This window comes from Chanodichthys erythropterus, chromosome 6 (assembly GCF_024489055.1).
Source record: "Chanodichthys erythropterus isolate Z2021 chromosome 6, ASM2448905v1, whole genome shotgun sequence".
NCBI classification, from domain to species: Eukaryota; Metazoa; Chordata; class Actinopteri; order Cypriniformes; family Xenocyprididae; genus Chanodichthys; species Chanodichthys erythropterus.
Genome location: NC_090226.1, coordinates 25132431 through 25153199, shown reverse-complemented (window position 1 = coordinate 25153199; position 20769 = coordinate 25132431). Strand labels below are relative to the sequence as shown.

Here is a 20769-nt window from a genome sequence, read left to right as displayed (position 1 = left end):
TTAATCATATTTTTATTCTCACTTTTTTTAAAATTCCAGTTATTGTGCGTGTGACGCCAATTCATAGTCCTTGTGTTGTGCGATCTAACAGACACCCTGTAGCCAGTATGATGAAATCGTTCAGAAACAGCAATAAACTCCAGCAAGAAGAAGTCATTTTATGCAAATCCACAGCTCTTTATCTACATATCAAGTATTATAATGGGAATATATCATATTGGATAGTTTTACCTTACCGTGCTGACTGTCGTTACCGAACGCGACGCGCTGTTTGAGAGCTGAATGTTTGAAAGCTGCAGCGGAGGGAAGACGAGTTTCTGACCGTGAACTTATCGATGTAAGTTATATCCTTCTGTACCCTCACATGAAGCTATGGAATGGCTTCAGATGACTTTGAATATAGTGCACGAAAACTTAATTGGGTGCTAGTCTACTTATTTTGCTCTATGTCTCCCACTTTTGCCATATAACAGAGCACAATTATCAGACGGTAATTTAAATATCGCGACAAAACTAATTTCCGTTTCATTTTGAGACTGTGGCGGGACAAATTAGAATGTGGCGGGCCGCCACAGTCTAGTCAATGTATGGGAAACACTGCATATTTCTGGAAGATGTCATCGTGGCAATCCTTCAGTCCCAGCCTTTTGTCCAAATATTCATTCATTTACATCATGTGACCAATCACATTTGGAGGTTTTGTCCCATGTCTTTCTGTTGTTGGCCTTAACCCTCTGGAGTCTGAGGCTGATTTGGGGCCTGGAGAAGTTTTGACATGCCCTGACATTTGTGCTTTTTTCATTTGTTCATAAACACATTAATGACACAAGTGTCATTACACTGTATTCAACACAAACTAGGCTACCATAATATGTGAGGAACATGTATGTACATGTTTGTGTTTTTGAAGGAATAATGTGTATGCGTGGTTATTGAAAAAAAAACAAAAAACTTAAGTCACTGAAATAAGGCCAAAAAAAGTATATTAAATCTGTGTTCACAAGACTTCTGGTTATTGGGGGTTGTAGACTAGAGTTTTTGCTTCAGAATTATACTGCCTACTCCTTCATATAAAACAATAGACATTTAAATTTTGTAAGACACTTTTTATCAAGAAACACAGTATGCGAGGAGGCGTGAATCTGCATAAATAATGGGCCATTTACATCTGAGAAGACAAAAGAATCACATAATAATGACCTGAAATGACTTGCATATTAATGAGGTGTTTCAGTCAGGTAGGCTGTGAAAAAAACCCTCTGTAATCATGTCTCAGCTCATCATAAACAGCAAAACTGTGAAATATTACTACACTTTAAAATAATGGTATTCTATTATATTCTTTAAAATATAATGTATTTCTGTGATGCAAAGTGTCTGAACAATTATGTTACCTCTATGGCATTTCATATAGGCTTTTAGCTTAAAAGCATGCACATTTGGAGAAATATTGATGGATTCTTATATATGTATGTCAAATTTCTATACTTAGAAGTAATATTTATTGTCATCACTATGAGTGCTGGATACTGTGTTTTTAATTCTTACTTGCAGCTGGAGGGCGCTCTCTGTGCACATTTAGTCCACAAATTCATCTAAAGAAGAACAGGAACCAGGAATTAACGGCGTGTCTCCTAGAGGTCGCTAACTATGGCTTTAACATCCACATAAACACTTTTCAAGACAATAAATACACGATTGAGACAATGCATACAAGTATTGCCTCAGAATTTGCCTCTGAATAGCGCTTCCTCCGTGGGTGTGGCCGTATTAGCGGATAATGAGCTGAATCACGGACTTCTGACATGGCTCTCTTTTTATACAGATTACATAAACACAGAATTTTTGTTTTCGATTTGACTTACACGATTTAAAACCTGACATTTCAATGTTTTTTAGACATAAATAAAATAAATAAAAATAAAAATTAGACATAAGTCTAATTTTTTTGTGATTAGTATTCACTAAGTTACAGTTAATTTTCTGAGAACTATCAGATTGGACTTCGTTCAGTGGGAGATGAGAGATCACGCATCAGGTTAGTTTTCTTTATTTTGCAAAAAGCACAACATTTTGTTTTTACTCTGAGTTTACACAAATAAAAGAAGATATTCCACAGATTAAAATGGTGTATAGCTCTTAATTGTATGTGCAACATTGACAGAGTATTTTGAGTCTCTTTCACACTTGTAAGAAAAAAACCGCGGTGGTATCGCCGGCGTGACCTCCGACCCGAGGAAGTTAAAATAAACAAAAAACTTTGTCACCTTTCAGTAAGCATCACGTTGAATGACAAGGTGAATGACAAATATTTTGAGCGTTAACATAACTGGGGGCTGAAAGGGGCACGTGGAGATTTTGTGTGTCCCCCATTACCGCAGTATAAGCAGCATAAGAGTCTCTGAGTCAGTCATCACTGGTGCTCTGCTGAGGAGATTTAGGAGAAATTAACATGAGTTACATGTATGGGTAAGTTGAGTAAGTTGTGAGAAGAGCTGGCATGTTCCAACTACTGGCAGCAGCTAAGGTATGAAATTTGATAGCTTGCCGTATTTTGTAGAGACGCACGATGATGCAGGAATCTCCTATTGAATGATCAGAAACTTTCTTGAAGCGGTTAATGAAAGCTCTCAAATAAACAAGTCACAGGCCAATCTTGCGGTTAGATTGAGCTCACTGTAAAGATCTCCCTGCTAGTAAAGAAAGCACAAAGAATATTTTAGTGCAATCTGTGGGGAAATGATGCAGTTGCATGTCTAGGGCTAATGAACAGTGAAGAAGGAAGTCACTGCATTCCTCTGCCATGCGGCAGTGTAAAGCTGGTGAGTGGCTGCCACAGAAGAGGTGATTGGGTAGTGAGTGGACATGCTGAAACAGAGTCAGGAGGAGTGAGGGCTCTGAGAAGACCGTCAACCAATTCATGTAACGGATTGTGCTGTGCTGTGCCTGCCAGGTTCATAGTTGATGGTCTGGTCATCTGTTACAGACAAGATGGTTAAGTTGAAGCCAAAGCAGTACTTATTGGCAGATGACACAGGAGGAGACAACAACAACATGATGATGATGATGATGGTGACACAATTGTAAAGATGATGGTGCAGGAGCATGGCAGGCAAGTATAGCTGGTGTGATACATAACAGTTTACTTGAGGATGTACAGGATGAGATTACAGTAACAGTCCCTACTAATGACAGGGACACTCAGAGGATAATGCAGGAGATTGATGGAGACTAGGAGGACAGGTAAGGAGATCACTGGAGATGAGGAGTACAGGTAAGGAGATCACTGGAGAAGAGGAATGGAGACTGGAGATCATAGAGAGCAGGTAAGTTTATCCAAGATAGAAGGGAAACAGGTAAGTTGCTTTAGTAGCAGATATCAAGCAGGGTAACATTCTGAGATCCATATTGGTGACAACACACTGAGTGAGGAGTGAGAGGAGCTTTTGTAGCAGCGCTGATGAGTGTGGTGATGAGCTCAAGGTGCAAGTAATCAGAAGTCTGAAGAGAGTGTGCGTTATGTCTGTGGAAGAAAAGCCTAGTTAGTGTCAGTGACAGGTAGATTGCGTTGGTAATAATTTAAAGAAAAAAATAGCTGGCTGAGTCTGTGTTCTTGTGAGTAGATCACCCACAGAACTTTCCACTCCCATCGGTGCATTTATGGGATTGCAGGACAGCTGTATGCACATTTGAACTTTTTTGTGGCTGTTGTTCAGCTGAAGTCATTTCAGTGTTGATTCAGTTCAGTTGTAAAGATCATCAATTATTCAAATAGTTCATTTTGTCTATAAAGCAGTTCTGCAAAAAAAGAATTAGAGCACCTTTAATTAATCATGACTAACATTTCTTTTCCTTGCAGGATTAACATTTATATGCTTTTGAAACCTAAAGGTCCCCATACCTTGGGCCAAAGTCAGTGTGTGTCTGAATAATATCTGAATATAAACAAAAGTATGGGCAGCTAGACAACTATCTAAATATAATAGCCCCATGATATTGAGTAAGCAACAAACTAATAAACACATGATTTGGGCCAATCTTGCCTTACATAGTAACAGAAGGGTTTGACATATGATGAACCAATCATACTGTAGAATGTTTTGCCATGCTCCTATCCTATATAAACTGTTGTATTCTTTTTGCTGGTGGGATTCTCTGTGATTGATATGAGGTCCTCCAGCCGTGATTAAAGCATATTCTACAGCATAGTCTGAAATCTGTTTGGTTATTAACACTAGAGACCTTATTCCCAAGTGATAGTGTTCAAAAGGGTCAAGACCTTGACCGACTCAGCCGACGTCGATTAGGAGATGTGCTAGAGTATAAATTATTTAAGCTTCAATTAGGAGACGTTTAGGGGCGTCGATTAGGAGATGACCCACGTAAACTTAAGTCTGGTGCGTAGGGGAAAATCTACCACACTAGTTTTCAGATAGTATTAACATTGAAGTGCTACTTATTGCAATACAATATAATCACACTCTAGCATTTCTCTCCCACATATTTTGCTACTCTAACTGTGCTTATTTAGCCACTCAGTTCACAGTGAATGCAGGGAACTCCATTTCTGCTTGTGCTTTGAGTTTAGCATGCATTTGGGAACACAAAGTGCACGTTACACTCTTTTTTTTTAACGTGCATTAATTTCCAACATTTTTGTGGACAGATGATTACAGCATTTCACTAGATTTATAATGAGAAGCATTTAAAATCCTGTTGTCACAGAAACTAGGTCTCTGCAATTTTTTACTACTATAGTTCACTGTAGAGTAAAATAATTATTAATATTCCTTTAATAATATTCTATTAATTATTCTATATATATATTTATATATTTTATATTTATTTTACAGTGCAACAATATTACAATAATAATATATTACTACCTCAGGGATAATAATAATAATATTTGTTATTATTGTATTAAAATTGTTTGGCTTCCTAAAAACACCAGTGTAAATGTGATGTGGACTGGGATGCTATCACACCCAAAACAGGGTTTTATCAAATCTAATTTAATTCTTTTTAATGCCTTTTTAATGCAATTTTAAAAAATTTTAATGCCACATATATATATATATATATATATATGTCAGTAAATGTCGATAGATGACGTCATAAGGCAATTCGAATATTCATCATGTCATTGTTGCATTCGCATTCTGCCAAGTGCCAGTTCTGCCCTTTAAATTTGTTTGCTTCTCTGGTTCTACCCTTTTTGCTTACATAATATATTTTAATACAGCCAAATTCCCAGTAAAATTGTTTCATCTATATATTTTTCTGTTTTTGTTGTCAGACAATATGAAATGGTGACTGAAACGCGGCCCATTAAGACTACATACAAGGCTCGACATTAAGCCTTTTCGCTTGTACGATTCATGTAAAATGTATGATTCATCTTTCATTTTAAATTCTTAAATTTGATCAATAAATTTAATTAGAATAAGACACTAAGGGCTGTTACCAATCAAATTAAATAATTTACAAATTTACAATAAATGAAAAAAATTACAACTGCAATAAATTTTATGGGATTGTAAGAAATGTTGGGGGGAAAATTATTAAACAATTAGAAAATTAAACTAAACCACCAGTAGGTGGCGTCAAGTAACTGTCGTAATAAGTGAGTCATTCATTTAAACGATTCATTCCTATGGCTGATTCATTCAAGAATGAGTCAGTTGTTTATGAATGGGTCATTTAATCTTTGACTCAACCGATTCATTCAAAACACTGTTTTTGGTGCTCCGTCCCCGACTGGAGGTGTCCCCGGAAATGTCCCCGTTTTATATCTTGTTCAAAATAATCCGCAAATACATTGCAAAAAAGTCTGGCCAGCATACAGCATAGAGGTTTCTTAATAGTGCTGTTAAAATATATATTTTTTCTAAACATATCTCTCTATTAAAATGTTAAACAGTTCAATACCGCTTTTCTACAGTATCCATATACACCAGCAGTGCGTTCACACACACCGCAGTTGAACAGAGCCACGCCTCCTGTCACTCACTCAACGCAGCGGCAGGCCTCGAGACTCTCTTTCGGTCCAGTTGAAGGGTTTTTTGTTATGATATAACAACTAATATGACAACTTTAGCACATTTGTCAGCTAAATTCATTCAATGTTTGTATATATATACATTCATTCAATGTATATATATATAGGAACCACTAAGATTTTTAATGTTTTTAAAAGAAGTTTCGTCTGCTCACCAAGGCTACATTTATTTAATTAAAAATACAGTAAAAACGGTAATATTATGAAATATTATTACAATTTAAAATAACTGTTTTCTATTTGAATATATTTCACAAAGTAATTTATTCCTGTGATGGCAATGCTGAATTTTCAGCATCATTACTCCAGTCTTCAGTGTCACATGATCCTTCAGAAATCATTCTAATATGCTGATCTGCTGCTCAAGAAACATTTAATGTGTACAATTGTACAAAATATTTGTGTACAATTTTTTTTTCAGGATTATTTGATGAATAGAAAGTTCAAAAGAACAGTGTTTATCTGAAATCTAATCTTTTGTAACATTATAAATGTCTTTACTGCCACTTTTGATTAATTTAATGCATCCTTGCTGAATAAAAGTATTCATTTCTTTAATTTCTTTTCAAAAAAATAAAAATAAAAATCCTTACTGACCCCAAACTTTTGAATGGTAGTGTATAATGCTACAGAAGCTTTGTATTTCAGATAAATGCTGTTCTTTTGAACTTTCTATTCATCAAGGAATCCTGAAAAAAAAAGTACACAACTGTTTTCAACATTGAAAATAATCATAAATGTTTATTGAGCAGCAAATCAGCATATTAGAATGATTTCTGAAGGATCATCATGTGACACTGAAGACTGGAGTAACGATGCTGAAAATTCAGCTTTGCATCACAGGAATAAATTACTTTGTCAAATATATTTAAATAATACACAGTTATTTTAAATTGTAATAATATTTCACAATATTACTGCTTTTTTACTGTATTTTTAATTAAATATATTTAATTTTTTTAATTATTTATATATATATATATATATATATATATATATATATATATATATTGCATTTGTTACAATAGCCTATATGGATATTACTGTTATATGAATAATTATATAGGCCTAAAATTATTATATTATTATTTTATTGTTATAATTGTTTGGCATCCTAAAACACGATGTAGACGTTATATCACAAGATGTTGGAACCCTCTTTAATGTCCAGGTACAAGTCAATGTTGTTTCTTTGTTCAATGTGCACACTGTACATGGGTTGAAGCTCTTGATTTTGAGCTTCCAAAGTGCACAAGATTGATGCATTTATGCTTAAAATGTACAAAATTTTCAAAATGTACAAAAAAAAAAAAAAAAAAACTCTAGGAGGTATTGGACAAAACTTCTAATTTCGTACTGTATAAACAGCTTGTGAAAATTAAAATAATAAATGTTGCAACTGTTATTATTATCTATATTATATCTTTATTATTATTATTATTATCTTTATTATTTATCTCACGTTATATTTTGTAATGTGATTTTTCAAAATAGTTCAATAGTTTTTTGTAGTTAGGCCTACTGGCTAGTTATTTTGGTGAATTATTAAAACCAGACCAAAAATACTAATAATAAAATTAAATCATAATATTTATTAATGTAAAATGTGAAACCCACAATAAAAAAAATAAATAAATAAAATAAAAAATGTACTGTCCCTGTTTTTTAATTAATAGATAACAAAAATTTTTTTTTGACCACTCACATAGAAAATGTCCCCGGTTTCCATTTTAGAAATCTGGTCACCTTATATTATTATCCACTATGGATTGCCACTTAAACTAAATGTAATAAAATCAGTCATTATTGCATTTTTGTTTTTTTGGTCTGTGGCTCAATGTCTGCTTAATTACAAATGCATTTGATTGTAGTAACAGAGCAAAAGATCAAGGAACATATGGATCAACAAACCCCAAGATACAAGGCGTAAATTCCCACTGTTATCAGGAAACTTGGACTTGTGACATCTTGAGGTGAAAGTCACAGCAGGTCATCACAGGAAACATTCCCTTTTGCCCAGCATTGCATTCCAAAAGACATTCCAAAGTTTCAGAGACAACAGAGACAACTTATGACCAAAAAGCAGTCTCTGACATTATCATATGTATTAAAGGTGATAAAGAGGATCTTTTCATCGACTGAGAAACCAAAGACTGTTACTGAGTTTTTGAAATGAGCGCATGCGTAAGAACAACCCCCCCCTCCTTTCGAGGGAACGCCTCCCAAAACTTGTGCACTAGTATTGGAACACGAGTGTTTACCACCAGCATTCGCTGTATCGTGTTAATGGATTCATTATGTCGGACTCACCGCAGGTAACTCATAATCTGCAGTTGTTACTCCTGTCTCCAGACAAAAACATTGCATGCGGCGCCTGTGGAGTGTGGAAAGTTACAGGAGCGCGCAGCCGCGCTCGTCTCTCACAAGGAATGTCATGGCAGTGACTGACAAGCCAGAGGGCCAATCCACGCACGTCTCTCACAAGGAATGTCACGGCAGTGATTGACAAGCCAGAGGGCCAATCGTTTATGCGATGATCGCGTAAACGATTGGCTGATGTTTTTAAGGCCCTACCTCGTGCACAGATGATGTATATTAATATTATTCCTTTCAGTTCACCTAATAAATAGTCTTTTATCAGTTAGTAAAGACAGTTTCAAGTAATATTGCAAAAATGTATAAAACAAAACATCCTCTTTAGCACCTTTAAGTATGTTTTATTTTGTTCATGGAACCTATGTAATTCTTTCTGTGCGTTTTAAATATTGATTGGTAAATTTGAAGCAAATCTACCTCAATTACAGAAAGTGTGTACTGTTTGATATGGTTGTGATGGATGAATGGTTTACAGTATTTTGATGCAAAATTGATTTATGAAAGATGAGTAAAAAAAAAAATTTGAACAAGCAAAATTATCTTCTCAAAGTTCTGACCAAAATCCCGAAGTTTGAGAACAAAAGGACTGTAAGGACATTATGCTAATTGCATACCAGGACAGGAGAACTGGGCATTGGACCCCTCCCAAAACAGGACCTGATTGGCTATAACAATCGGAACCAACAAACCGTTCAAAACTCAATACTGCGCATCGTGAAATGGCTTTTGCTTTCCCTTTTGTCCTTGCTTGTACTTCGTCTTGGCCTTGGCTGAGTCGGTGGACCGACCATCATCCGGCCTACAAGCCAAACCACTTCAAGACTCACTCAAACCCCTGCAAGAACCTTCGTTGAACTTCGCAGACGAGGACTCACCTAAAGTTCCTTTGTTTCTCTATATCTCTATAATAAAAATGTATAATTCAGATTTTGATCTCCATATCCATTTACATATATTATATATATCTTCCAAGGGGTTTTTTCCCTCCTAGGACTTTTTTCCCAGTGTTAGCACGCTGGGTTTTTCTCCTAGGCGTTTTTTTTCACCCCTGGGAGTCAGCCGACATTGGCTTAATGTAGCACCATCTTGTATATGTTACATATTACCACGCTTGCTTGTACAGCTCATTTTTAACCACTTCTCTTTTTTCTGTGCTTCAAATATGTAAAGCTGCTTTGAAACAATTATCAATTGTAAAAAGCGCTATATAAATAAATTTGACTTGACTTGATTCCAGCAACTTCTTGAGATGCAGAGAGACACCCACGCAGCAATGCGCAAACCCCGCGACAATTCGACGAAGACTCCATTTTCTGCAAAGCCTACTATTTCCCCATGGACGTCGTCCTTCAGAACTCTTGACTGAGCAACACCGCTTCCTTCAACTTCGTCACAAAGGGAATACACGCTTACTAATTTTGCTGAGCTGGTGCAATTATATTAAGCAAATGAAACTATTGTTGAATTGCTAGTGTATTAATTCTCTCAGATTACGGTCAAATAAACAATTGGGGAATCCATTCACCTCCAGATAATAATCTCACCATTTCCCTATAACTGAATGAATGTGTGTGTGTGTGTTCCCCCTCTGTAAAGTGCTCTCACCGAGGCCCGACTCAGAGACGCTCACTGAATGGATAAATCAGCAGCTGCGCTTCGTACGGGAAACCATCCAGCCGGCGCTCAGTAAAGCGACAAATTCTAACAGTCTGAGAGAACCCAGAGTGATAAGCAAAAACGAACTAGCCTATCTTTGGGTACACCATAGGAGTAAGGCAATAGATATAATTCTAAACAATAGCACTTACCTAGATCCTCCTCCTGCGATAAATGATGAGAATAAAGTTTGTGAGTATTATGCTGCGAAATGCCAACCAGCACAGTTACACCAACAGATGGGCAGTCCTCCGTGGTGAGATGTTCTCGACTTGGAGGACCCGAAAGATGCACCGGTTACTTCGGACTTCACCGCAGAGGAAATCTCAAGCGTGCTCTGTAGTCTCCCGAATAACAAAGCATGTGGTGTGACTTATGAAGTGCTCAAGGCAACAAAACAATTTTCAATAATGACATTAACTCAGATTTTTTATGTCTGTTTAATTAACCGGAAAGTTCCTGACTCCTGGAAGGGGGCTTTTATATATAGGATCCCTAAAAAGAATAACATTCCAGAAGATCCCTCCACTTGAAGAGATATATCATTGCTACCCACTATATACAAGGTATTTATGAAGTGTATTTTATGCCGAATTTTACCCTGGCTGGTGGAATCAGGAACATTGTCAACAAATCAAAAAGCATACATAGAGAGGCAGGGAATGAATGAGCACGTATTCTGTTTGAAGACTGCCATCGATGATTTTAAACATGAATCCTCCCGTTTCTATGCGGTATTTCTCGATTTTCGAGACACCTTTGGCTCTTTACCACATAGCGTAATGCTTCATTCCCTTGAGGAATTAAAACTGCCGGAACAGTATATACATATAATCAAGAATGTATATGACAATTCATTTTTACAAGTGATTTGTGGACATCAACTAACGAAACCGGTTAAACTTGAAGTTGGGATTAAGACAGGGTGTCCCTGGAGTGCTGTGAACTTCATACTGGCCTTACACCACTGGCTGAAATGGCTATGTCTTCTTGCCCCGCCTGGCATTACATCTCCAAACCCAGTTCAGGCTTTTGCCGATGATGTCCTCATAGTATCAAGAGAGGAGAACGTCATTACCAACATGCTGTCATGCACCAACCGCTTTCTGCAATGGTCTGGACTCAAGGTTAAGAATAATAAATGTGCAGTGTTCTATGATCGACGCAGCGGGGGTAATAGATGGTATAAGGCCAAATACAATCAGCATCCATTATTCACAATCGCTGGAAGCACAATCAGAGTTTATTCAATACATGAATCATACAATTATTTAGGACATATGTTTAATGTTGCAGGAGAATGGCACGAGAAAGTGAGCGATATCTGCAAAGAATACTCCAGCAGACTAGACTTGGTAGACCAGTGTCCCCTACCGACCTTTATGAAACTCCAGGCCATTCGAGACATAGCTCTTTCCAAGATTCATCATCTGTTTGCAAACGTCCACATTGCTAAAAAATATCTGATGGAGCTGAAAACTAAGACCGTGCAGCTGGTAAGAAAATGGTTAAGTCTTAACACACACATAACAAGAAGTATTCTTTTTATGAATAAATCAGAAGGGGGACTGAACATTGAATGGATTTATACAGCGACTAGAGTAAAGCATCTACTGCATATGTTGAATAACGATGACCCTACAGTTCGCAAAGTTGCCTGGTGCTCACTGCTGCTGGATCTGAGCAAACGCAAGGTCCCCTATGCTGCAGACGGAGAACCAAGCTTCCTCAGTTTCCGGAAGAAACCTAGTGGAAAACTGGATACTAGAGCCACGGGATTCGGAGTACGTTCGGACTGGCCCGATCTGAATGATTTGTGCAGCAATAACAATATACAGCTGAACTGGGCACATACTGGTGGGGAGCAGGTGAATATCAGTCAGGGGCAGATTATGGATCCAAATGTGTATGTCGAGGCGTCTATACATCACAATGAAACCAGCGAGAGGTTGAACAGCCAGACGTGCAGGTATGAAATCCTCCAATACTTTCAAGCACAACAGTGCGATTACTGGGTTAACCTGCGCCTTCAAGGAAAACTTGCATGCCTGCAGAGTGCAGATCTTACAGTCTCACACTCTGCGTTACAAAATTCAGCAGTTAATGAACTTGCATGCCTGCAGAGCGCGGATCATACAGTCTCACACTCTGCGTTACAAAATTCAGCAGTTAATGAAGATTAGCATTCATTAGAGAGAATCGTTGAAGCTACAAGAGGATCTGCATACTGTAAGTGTTTTGCTGTCGTTTCTAGTTGATTTTAGTGCTGTATAGTTGCTTTACTGCTTGTTTACTGAGGTCACGTGGCAAATCGCGTTTGTTCTCGCTTGCTCTGAGTCAGTAAGGCATGGCCAAAGCCAGCTTAGTATATAAACAGTTGTTATTTAGCATTCATTAGAGAGAATCGTTGAAGCTACAAGAGGATCTGCATACTGCAAGTGTTTTGCTGTCGTTTCTAGTTGATTTTAGTGCTGTATAGTTGCTTTACTGCTTGTTTACTGAGGTCACGTGGCAAATCGCGTTTGTTCTTGCTTGCTCTGAGTCAGTAAGGCGTGGCCTGCTGAACTAACGTTGTAATAAGCTGGTATAAGTGCATAGTGTACCGCGGCAGCAGACGCGGCAGCCCTCATGTGAAGCCCTCCTCGTGTGAAGACCGAAGAGTGTAAAGACCAGCGACTCTACCTGTGCGACTCCACCGAGCAACGACACCGACAAGACACTTGAGTATTGCTCTTTTCTTTTTTTCATTCTTTCTTTCCTCTTTATACAGTGTGTTCTTGTCTGTCTTTTGACTTGTTTTAGATATGTGCTTCCAAATTCCCACTATTACTAAGACTCGTAAATTGCGTACTACACGCTGTAAGCAGCGCAACCATAACAACCTGCGTTCTTTACCAATGTCACCTAGTACATTGTTTTCTATTTCGATTGGGCTCTGGAATTGTCAGTCTGCTGTCAACAAAGCAGACTTCATCACAGCTATTGCTACTTATTCAGATCTCCATCTCATGGCTCTGACTGAGACATGGATCAAACCAGAGGACACTGCCACACCAGCAGCCCTCTCCTCTAATTTCACTTTCTCTCACACCTCACGCCACATTGGGAGGGGTGGTGGTACTGGTTTGCTTATGTCCAATGAATGGAAGTTCAATCCTTTACCATCTCTCTCTGAAAATGGCTCATTTGAATCACATACAATTACCATCACCTACCCTACTAAAATTCATGTTGTAGTTGTTTATCGTCCCCCAGGTCAGCTAGGTAACTTCTTGGAGGAGTTGGATGTGTTACTCTCATCCTTCCCTGAGGATGGCACTCCTCTGCTAGTACTTGGTGATTTCAACATCCATCTAGACAAACCTCAGGCTGCTGACTTCCACACGCTGCTTGCCTCATTTGATCTCAAGTGAGTGGCTACCTCAGCTATCCACAAATCAGGTAACCAATTGGACCTCATCTACACATGCTGTGGCTCCACCGACAATACACTGGTTACTCCACTACACACCTCAGACCACTTTCTCATTACTTTCACACTCAACCTGACCCCCAACTCATCACACACCCCACCACGTCACTTTTCGGCGAAACCTACGCTCCCTCTCACCATCTCATCTATCCTCTTCGGTCTCATCCACACTTCCTCCCGCTAACCAATTCTCATCAATGGACACTAACACTGCTACTGACACTCTCTGCACCACTCTATCATCTTGCTTAGATGATTTCTGCCCCCTTTTAACCAGACCAGCCCGCGCCACCCCCTCTGCCCCCTGGCTCTCTGATGTTATCCGTAAGCATCGGTCTAGACTCAGGGCTGCAGAGAGGAAGTGGCGCAAATCTAAAAATCCTACTGACCTTAGCTTATATCAGTCACTCCTTTCTTCTTTCTCTACTAATGTCTCCAAAGCTAAAACCTCCTACTAATCACACTAAAATTAACAACTCAAATGACTCCCGAACACTTTTCAAAACCTTCTCTTCTCTTCTTTGCCCTCCTCCCCTCCCTCCCACATCAGTTCTTACAGCTGATGACTTTGCCACTTTCTTCACACATAAAATAACAACCATCAGCGGCCAATTCTCCACACCACACACTGACAAGAACATCTTAATTGAAAACACACAAATTCTCCCCTCCTTCTCCATGCTTTCTGAGGCAGATGTTTCCAAACTCATTCTTTCCAATCACCCCACTACCTGTCCGCTAGACCCTATCCCCACTCATCTTCTTCAGGCCATCTCCTCCTCAATTCTACCTGCACTCACTCACATTATCAATTCCTCCCTTCACACTGGAACATTTCCCACAGCTTTTAAGCAGGCTAGGATTACCCCACTGCTTACGAAACCCACTCTGAATCCAGCACTTTTAGAAAACTACAGACCAGTATCCCTTCTTCCTTTCATTGCTAAGACACTTGAGAGAGCTGTATTCAACCAACTGTCTACTTATCTCACACAGAACAACCTCCTTGACAACCACCAGTCTGGTTTCAAGAGTGGCCACTCTACTGAGACTGCCCTGCTCTCAGTCACTGAAACCCTGAGACTGGCACGAGCATCTTCAAAATCATCAGTACTCATCTTGCTGGATCTGTCTGCTGCCTTTGACACAGTGAACCACCAGATCCTCCTGTCTACACTCATGTCGAAGGGCATCACGGGAACCGCGCTCCAGTGGTTCGAGTCTTACCTCTCAGGTAGGTCCTTCAGGGTATCTTGGAGAGGTGAGGTGTCCAAGTCACATCATCTTGCTACTGGGGTACCTCAGGGCTCTGTGCTTGGTCCACTTCTCTTCTCCATCTACACGTCATCACTAGGATCGGTCATTCAGGATCATGGTTTCTCCTATCACTGTTATGCTGATGACACACAACTCTACCTCTCATTCCAACCAGATGATCCGACAATTGCTGGTCACATCACAGCCTGCCTGAAAGCCATTTCTGCCTGGATGAAGGACCACCACCTCCAACTAAACCTTGAACTGCTTGTGATCGGTGCAAACCCAACACTTCATCACAACCTTTCAGTTCAACTTGGGTCTTCAACCATCACTCCTTCCAGGACAGCCAGAAACCTTGGAGTGGTGATGGATGATTGTCTAACCTTCACAGATCATGTTGCAGCAACGACCCGGTCCTGCAGATTTGCCTTGTACAACATCAGGAAGATTAGACCCTTCCTATCGGAACATTCCACACAAATTCTTGTCCAAGCTCTTGTTCTATCCAGACTGGACTACTGTAATGCTCTCTTGGCTGGCCATCCAGCATGCACTATCAAGCCTCTGCAACTGATCCAGAATGCTGCAGCAAGACTGGTCTTCAACGAACCGAAGAGAGCGCACGTCACTCCTCTCTTCGTCAGTCTGCACTGGCTGCCAGTAGCTGCTCGCATCCAATTCAAGGCTCTGATGTTTGCCTACAGAACAACCGCTGGCTCTGCACCACTATACCTTAACTCACTACTTCAGACTTACACGCCCTCCAGAAACCTGCGTTCTGCAAGTGAACGGCGCCTTGTGGTGCCATCACATAGGGGCACAAAATCACTCTCACGGACCTTCTCCGGGACTGTTCCTGGCTGGTGGAATGACCTACCACGCTCTATCCGAGCAGCTGAGTCTCTAGCCATTTTCAAAAAAATGCTAAAGACGTATCTTTTTCGTCAGCACTTGACCCAGTAGTAGTAGCACTTACCTTGACTAATATTCTTCTCCTATCTGTGTATTTATATTAAAAAAAAAAAAATTCGCTATGAGCACTTTACTGACATAACTGTGACTTCACTCAGCACTTACATACTGTTGTTCTCATGTTGATTTGATTGATTCTACTACTCTCATTTGTAAGTCGCTTTGGATAAAAGCGTCTGCTAAATGACTAAATGTAAATGTAAGATATCCTAAAATTTGTTATTAAAGCTCGGCTGACAACTCTCTTTGTGGTTCCCAAAACACCATGAACCATTCTGTACTACACAGCGATAAGATAATGGAATCTACAGCGCACATACAGAACTGATTCCCCGTGTTTAAAGGACTTTACATTGTGCGTCATGATCGCATCGTAAACATAACGGCTTAAGAACTGCGCAAAGTATCTGGACAAAGTGCAATACATACAAACAAAACTGTTAAAACTAGTTGGTTTTTAAACCTGAATGATAATAATATAAACTCTCTTAGAAGTGTTCTCAGAGAATACCCAAACACTCCAGACATCGTAGTCATCGATGAATTTTCTAAGAACATTTTGATTCTGGAAGTGGGCTGCTGTTTTAATCTTTACATGGACTTGTGTTTTTCTGAGAAAATGTTGAAGTATCAGGCATTAACCAATGCTTTGGCAGTGTGTGGTTACAGGACCAAACTAATTATTCTTTTTTTTGGTAGCTTGGGATATGTGCACAGATCATGTGTCAGAGGCTTGCAGATTGCTGGACTGAGTAAAAAGACCTCTAAGCAAACAGCCAGATATTGTTCTGTGTCAGCAATTATAGGCAGTCTGCATGTCTGGAGAAGACGATGTCATCTTTATCCATAGTCTACTTATTAATGTGGTTGCGACTTTTTGCATTGTCTGTATTGTCAGGTGAAACATAATAGGCTCTTTGTGAATATTTGGATGCTGTGTTGTTTGTATTTGTCAGTATTTGTCATTCCAAATAAAATAATCAAATGTGTGTGTGTATGTTTTTCATTAGATTAGTTTGTGTTTAGTAGATTTAGCTCAATAAAGTCTTTGCTCATATTCATAATTAATAATCATAACAAAATATTATTTCAGTGACCATGGGATAATATTTTGTCCGGAATTAGTAAAATACTTTAAGCTCAATTTTTGGTGGACGAATAATTGATAAAGTATTAAAATATTGATTCTGAATCATTTACGGTTAATCCGGTTCTTATTCAGTGTACTTTAATTACATTTTTGATTAATTATTTGGGTTGATTCCTACACATCTTTATGAGGACCTGACAGTGTTAAAAAAAAAAAAAAAAAAAAAAAAAATCACATGTAGGTAGAATTTTCAAAAATAATTACAAAAAAGCAGATTGTATTTCTGACTCTAATGTAAATTCATGGTACCTACCTCATCAGGGAAGTCCTTAGGATGTGGTGAGGTGAAGCGTATCCTCATTTCTGGATTGATGAGGGACACTCTGTCCAGAAGGTCTGCAAAGCGGAGGCCTCCCTGTTTTCTGCGATACACTGTCTTGAATCCTCGGCTGAGCTGAGTGTTGCCCTCAGAACAGATGAATTGCTCTTCAGACAGGTCCCTATAGCTGTTCACATTCTGTCCCAGGAGGGTGACCTCCTTCACCCCCTACAAACAAAAACACACAGGTTTGTTTAGCTATCAAAGTGAGGACATTCAATAGGCAGAATGGTTTTTATACTTACAAACTGTACATTCTATCCCCCATACTACCCCTACCCCAAAACCTACCCATCACAGAAAACATTCTGCATTTTTAATAAAACATTGTTTAGTATGTTTTTAAAGCTATTTTAAATATGAGGACTCATGAAATGTCCTCATATTTATGTTGTAATACCAGCGTAATAAAAATTTTAAAAACGCGCGCCCACAAACAAACACACACACAAAAATCACACATTACCTCACCATCAAAGATTTGAAAAAAATAATGGACTTTTATTGTAGGTTTATTACATAAATATTGCAAACTTCTACCATTGTACCTGATTTGAAAGCATGCGGACCTCCTCCATGATGAAAGACAGGGGTCTGCTCCTCTCTCTGCCACGAGTGAAAGGCACTATACAGTAACTACACATGTTATCACAGCCACGCATGATGGACCTGCAAAACCAACACAATATGTCAGATTTTCGTTGCTGTATGTGATTTGTATTTGCTATTTATTTAAATGTCTGATGTGAGAATGCAGTAAATCCACATACAAGGAATTTTAAAATTAAAGTTCTAAAACAAAACTGTTTCACAGAAACTATGAAATAAAGTAATGACACATCCAGTATGCTCTGTCTGTTCTGGGGGTCATATTTCATTAATAATACATGAGAATATATATTAGTGCACAATTTTGTTAGACATTGAATTAATCTAACACCCACATGCTCTTTTTTTTTTTTTTTGAGAACATTTGAAATAATAAAGTAAAGTGAAAATCAATTTTTTAAGGCTGTTTATATGTCTATGTGGTGTTTTTAGTATGCCTTAAGACAAACCATGTGCAAATTCACACCATTGCCGAGTATTTTCTCTCTAAAACTGCAGTGATCTAAAGACAGCCTCAAAGCCGCGGTTTGAAATTGCTGGTGTTTGTGACATCACAAACTACCTTGTAACCAATCATGTCAACTTGCCAGCAGGCTTTAGCTTATCATTAACCCTGATCGCTCTGAAGCAGGGGAGTCTCAAGAGAATATATTCTGGTATATTCTGGTATATTCACCAGGGTGATCATGAACATGAAATTGTCCAGCCATGACTTCCTGTTCCACAGGAGTATAAACATGAGGAAACACAAAGGCCAAATTTCCTTAATCATTCATCACAATGAGTAAAACCGAAGGATATAGTTCTAATGTGCAGCAAAAGATTGCTGAGCTTCACAAAATAGAAAGTGGCTGTAAAAAAAAAATAGCTAAAGCATTGAAAATCCCCATTTCCACTATTAGGGCAATAATTAAGAAGTTCCAATCAACTAAAGATGTTACAAATCTGCCTGGAAGAGGATGTGTGTCTGAATCATCCTAATGCGCAGTGAGGAGGACAGTTTGAGTGGCCAAACACTCTCCAAGGATCACAGCTGGAGAAAAGCAGAGATTAGTTGAGTCTCAGAAAGCCTAAATTATCAAACAGCACCTATATCCCCACAAATTGTTCGGGAGGGTTTCAAGAAAAATCCTCTGCTCTCATCCAGAAACAATCTCCAGCATATTTAGTTGTCAGACAAGACTGGAACTTCAAACGGGACCAGCTTCTATTGTCAGATGAAACTCAGGCTGGGATCCATTTACATGCTTTTATTAGAGAATAGCGTAGTATAACAGGCAAGCTCAAACAGGGGCAAACAGGTATAACAGGGGACAGGCAGAATCGTGGTCAGTATACAGGCAGTAGAAAAGGGCAGTCAGAAATCACTCACAGGTCTGGAAACAAAGCACAGGTCAGAGGAAGGCGGCAGAGTATCGTAATCAGGTGGCAAACAGGATCAGCAACAGGCAGACAGTCAGACAGACAGAATGAACACTCAGAAATGTATAACAGGGAAATACAAGACTTCGCAATGATGTGGTGTGTAAGAGAGTCTTAAATAGTCAGAGTGATGAGCTTCAGCTGAATGTGATGATTAGTCCAAGGTACGGGCTGATGGGAAGTGTAGTGTATGTGTGTGTGTGTCAGTACCTTCCAATGGTCAGAGGAGGGAATCACGGAGTTCGTCTCTGTTACAGGTATCATGGATTCTAGAGCCTGACCAATATATCATTTTGCCGATTTTAATCGGCCGATATGGGCCTGTCGCCGATATATCTGCATCGGCATATGTGGCGCCGATATGCCACCGATATGATCATTTATTTTTACAGCACATATAACGCAGATAAAATGGTTGTAAATGGTGTGATTACATAGTTTGTCCAGCAGAGCCCATTCCATTGTACTGGCACCAGCCAACCCTTTCACTTCAGTAAAGAGGTCTCGTTCAGGCAGCGGAAAGCAGTCAAGCGGTGTCTTCACGAGAGTCAAAGCATCGTCTTAACTGTAAGTTGCTAACTAGTTTGTGAATTACATAACTGTGACGAGGGGGGCGTGGTTCAGCGAGGTCTGCAACTGGAGAGAATAGCAGGAGACGCTTGGTAAGTGAGTGGGTTAAATACAAATCACGAACACCCACCTGTTTCTTGTTCTAGTGATTGGCGCGGAGACAGGATAAGACGCCGTGAGAAGCAGGAGTGTGTGAGAGAGAGGGGAACTGCTGACTGAGGCACAGCGAGTTACTTGGAGTGAAGCCCTTGTGGATTGTGTCTACCGAATCTGGAGTGAAGCCCTTTGTGGATTATTTATGTTGCTGTTGTTGTGCGCTGCACAGTCTTTCTGTTGAACTTTGTTCTCAATAAAAGCTCAGTCAGCAGTTGTTCGCCGACCCAGACCTCTTCTTTCCCACACACAAACTTTAACTGTGCTACACTGGTGCCGAAACCCGTGAAGGAAGACGGGAGTACGCCGCCATGCAGTCATCGTCCTCCACACCATTTGCGGACGTCATCGCGTCCCTCTGTGCTTCCAAGCCATCCTCCAGACCCAGCAGGAGGACCGCGAGGCGTTCCAGAGCTGGATTGATCGGGAGGTTCCTCGGGAGCCCAGCAGGCTGCCAGCTGTGCCTGTCCACCTGCCCCTGAATAAGATGGGCCCACTGGACGATCCAGAAGTTTTTCTCAAGCTCTTTGAGAGGTCAGCCGAAGCGAGTAAATGACCGTGGGACCAGTGGTCTATGAGGTTGGTCCCGCTCCTCTCGGGAGAATCGAAGGTGGCGGCACAGCAGCTGCCAGTCCAGAATCTCCTGGTCTACGACGACCTACGGCGGGCCATCATCCAGCGGGTTGGCCGGACCCCGGAACAACACCATCAACGCTTCCGTTCCCTCGACCTGGGTGAGTCCGGCCGAC

At 39.6% G+C, this 20769-nt stretch overlaps 1 protein-coding gene across 1 annotated transcript in view; it reads right to left on the bottom strand.

The window, feature by feature from the left end:
* LOC137021273 (mitochondrial tRNA methylthiotransferase CDK5RAP1-like) overlaps positions 1 to 20769 on the bottom strand; it is an 86457-nt gene that overhangs the window by 41109 nt on the left and 24579 nt on the right. Inside the window, exons 6-7 of the mRNA XM_067387551.1 lie at positions 17815 to 17935; positions 17201 to 17434 (exon numbers count right to left, since the gene is read on the bottom strand). Of these exons, the coding sequence (XP_067243652.1) occupies positions 17201 to 17434; positions 17815 to 17935 (355 nt within the window). The remainder of the gene's footprint in view (positions 1 to 17200; positions 17435 to 17814; positions 17936 to 20769) is intronic.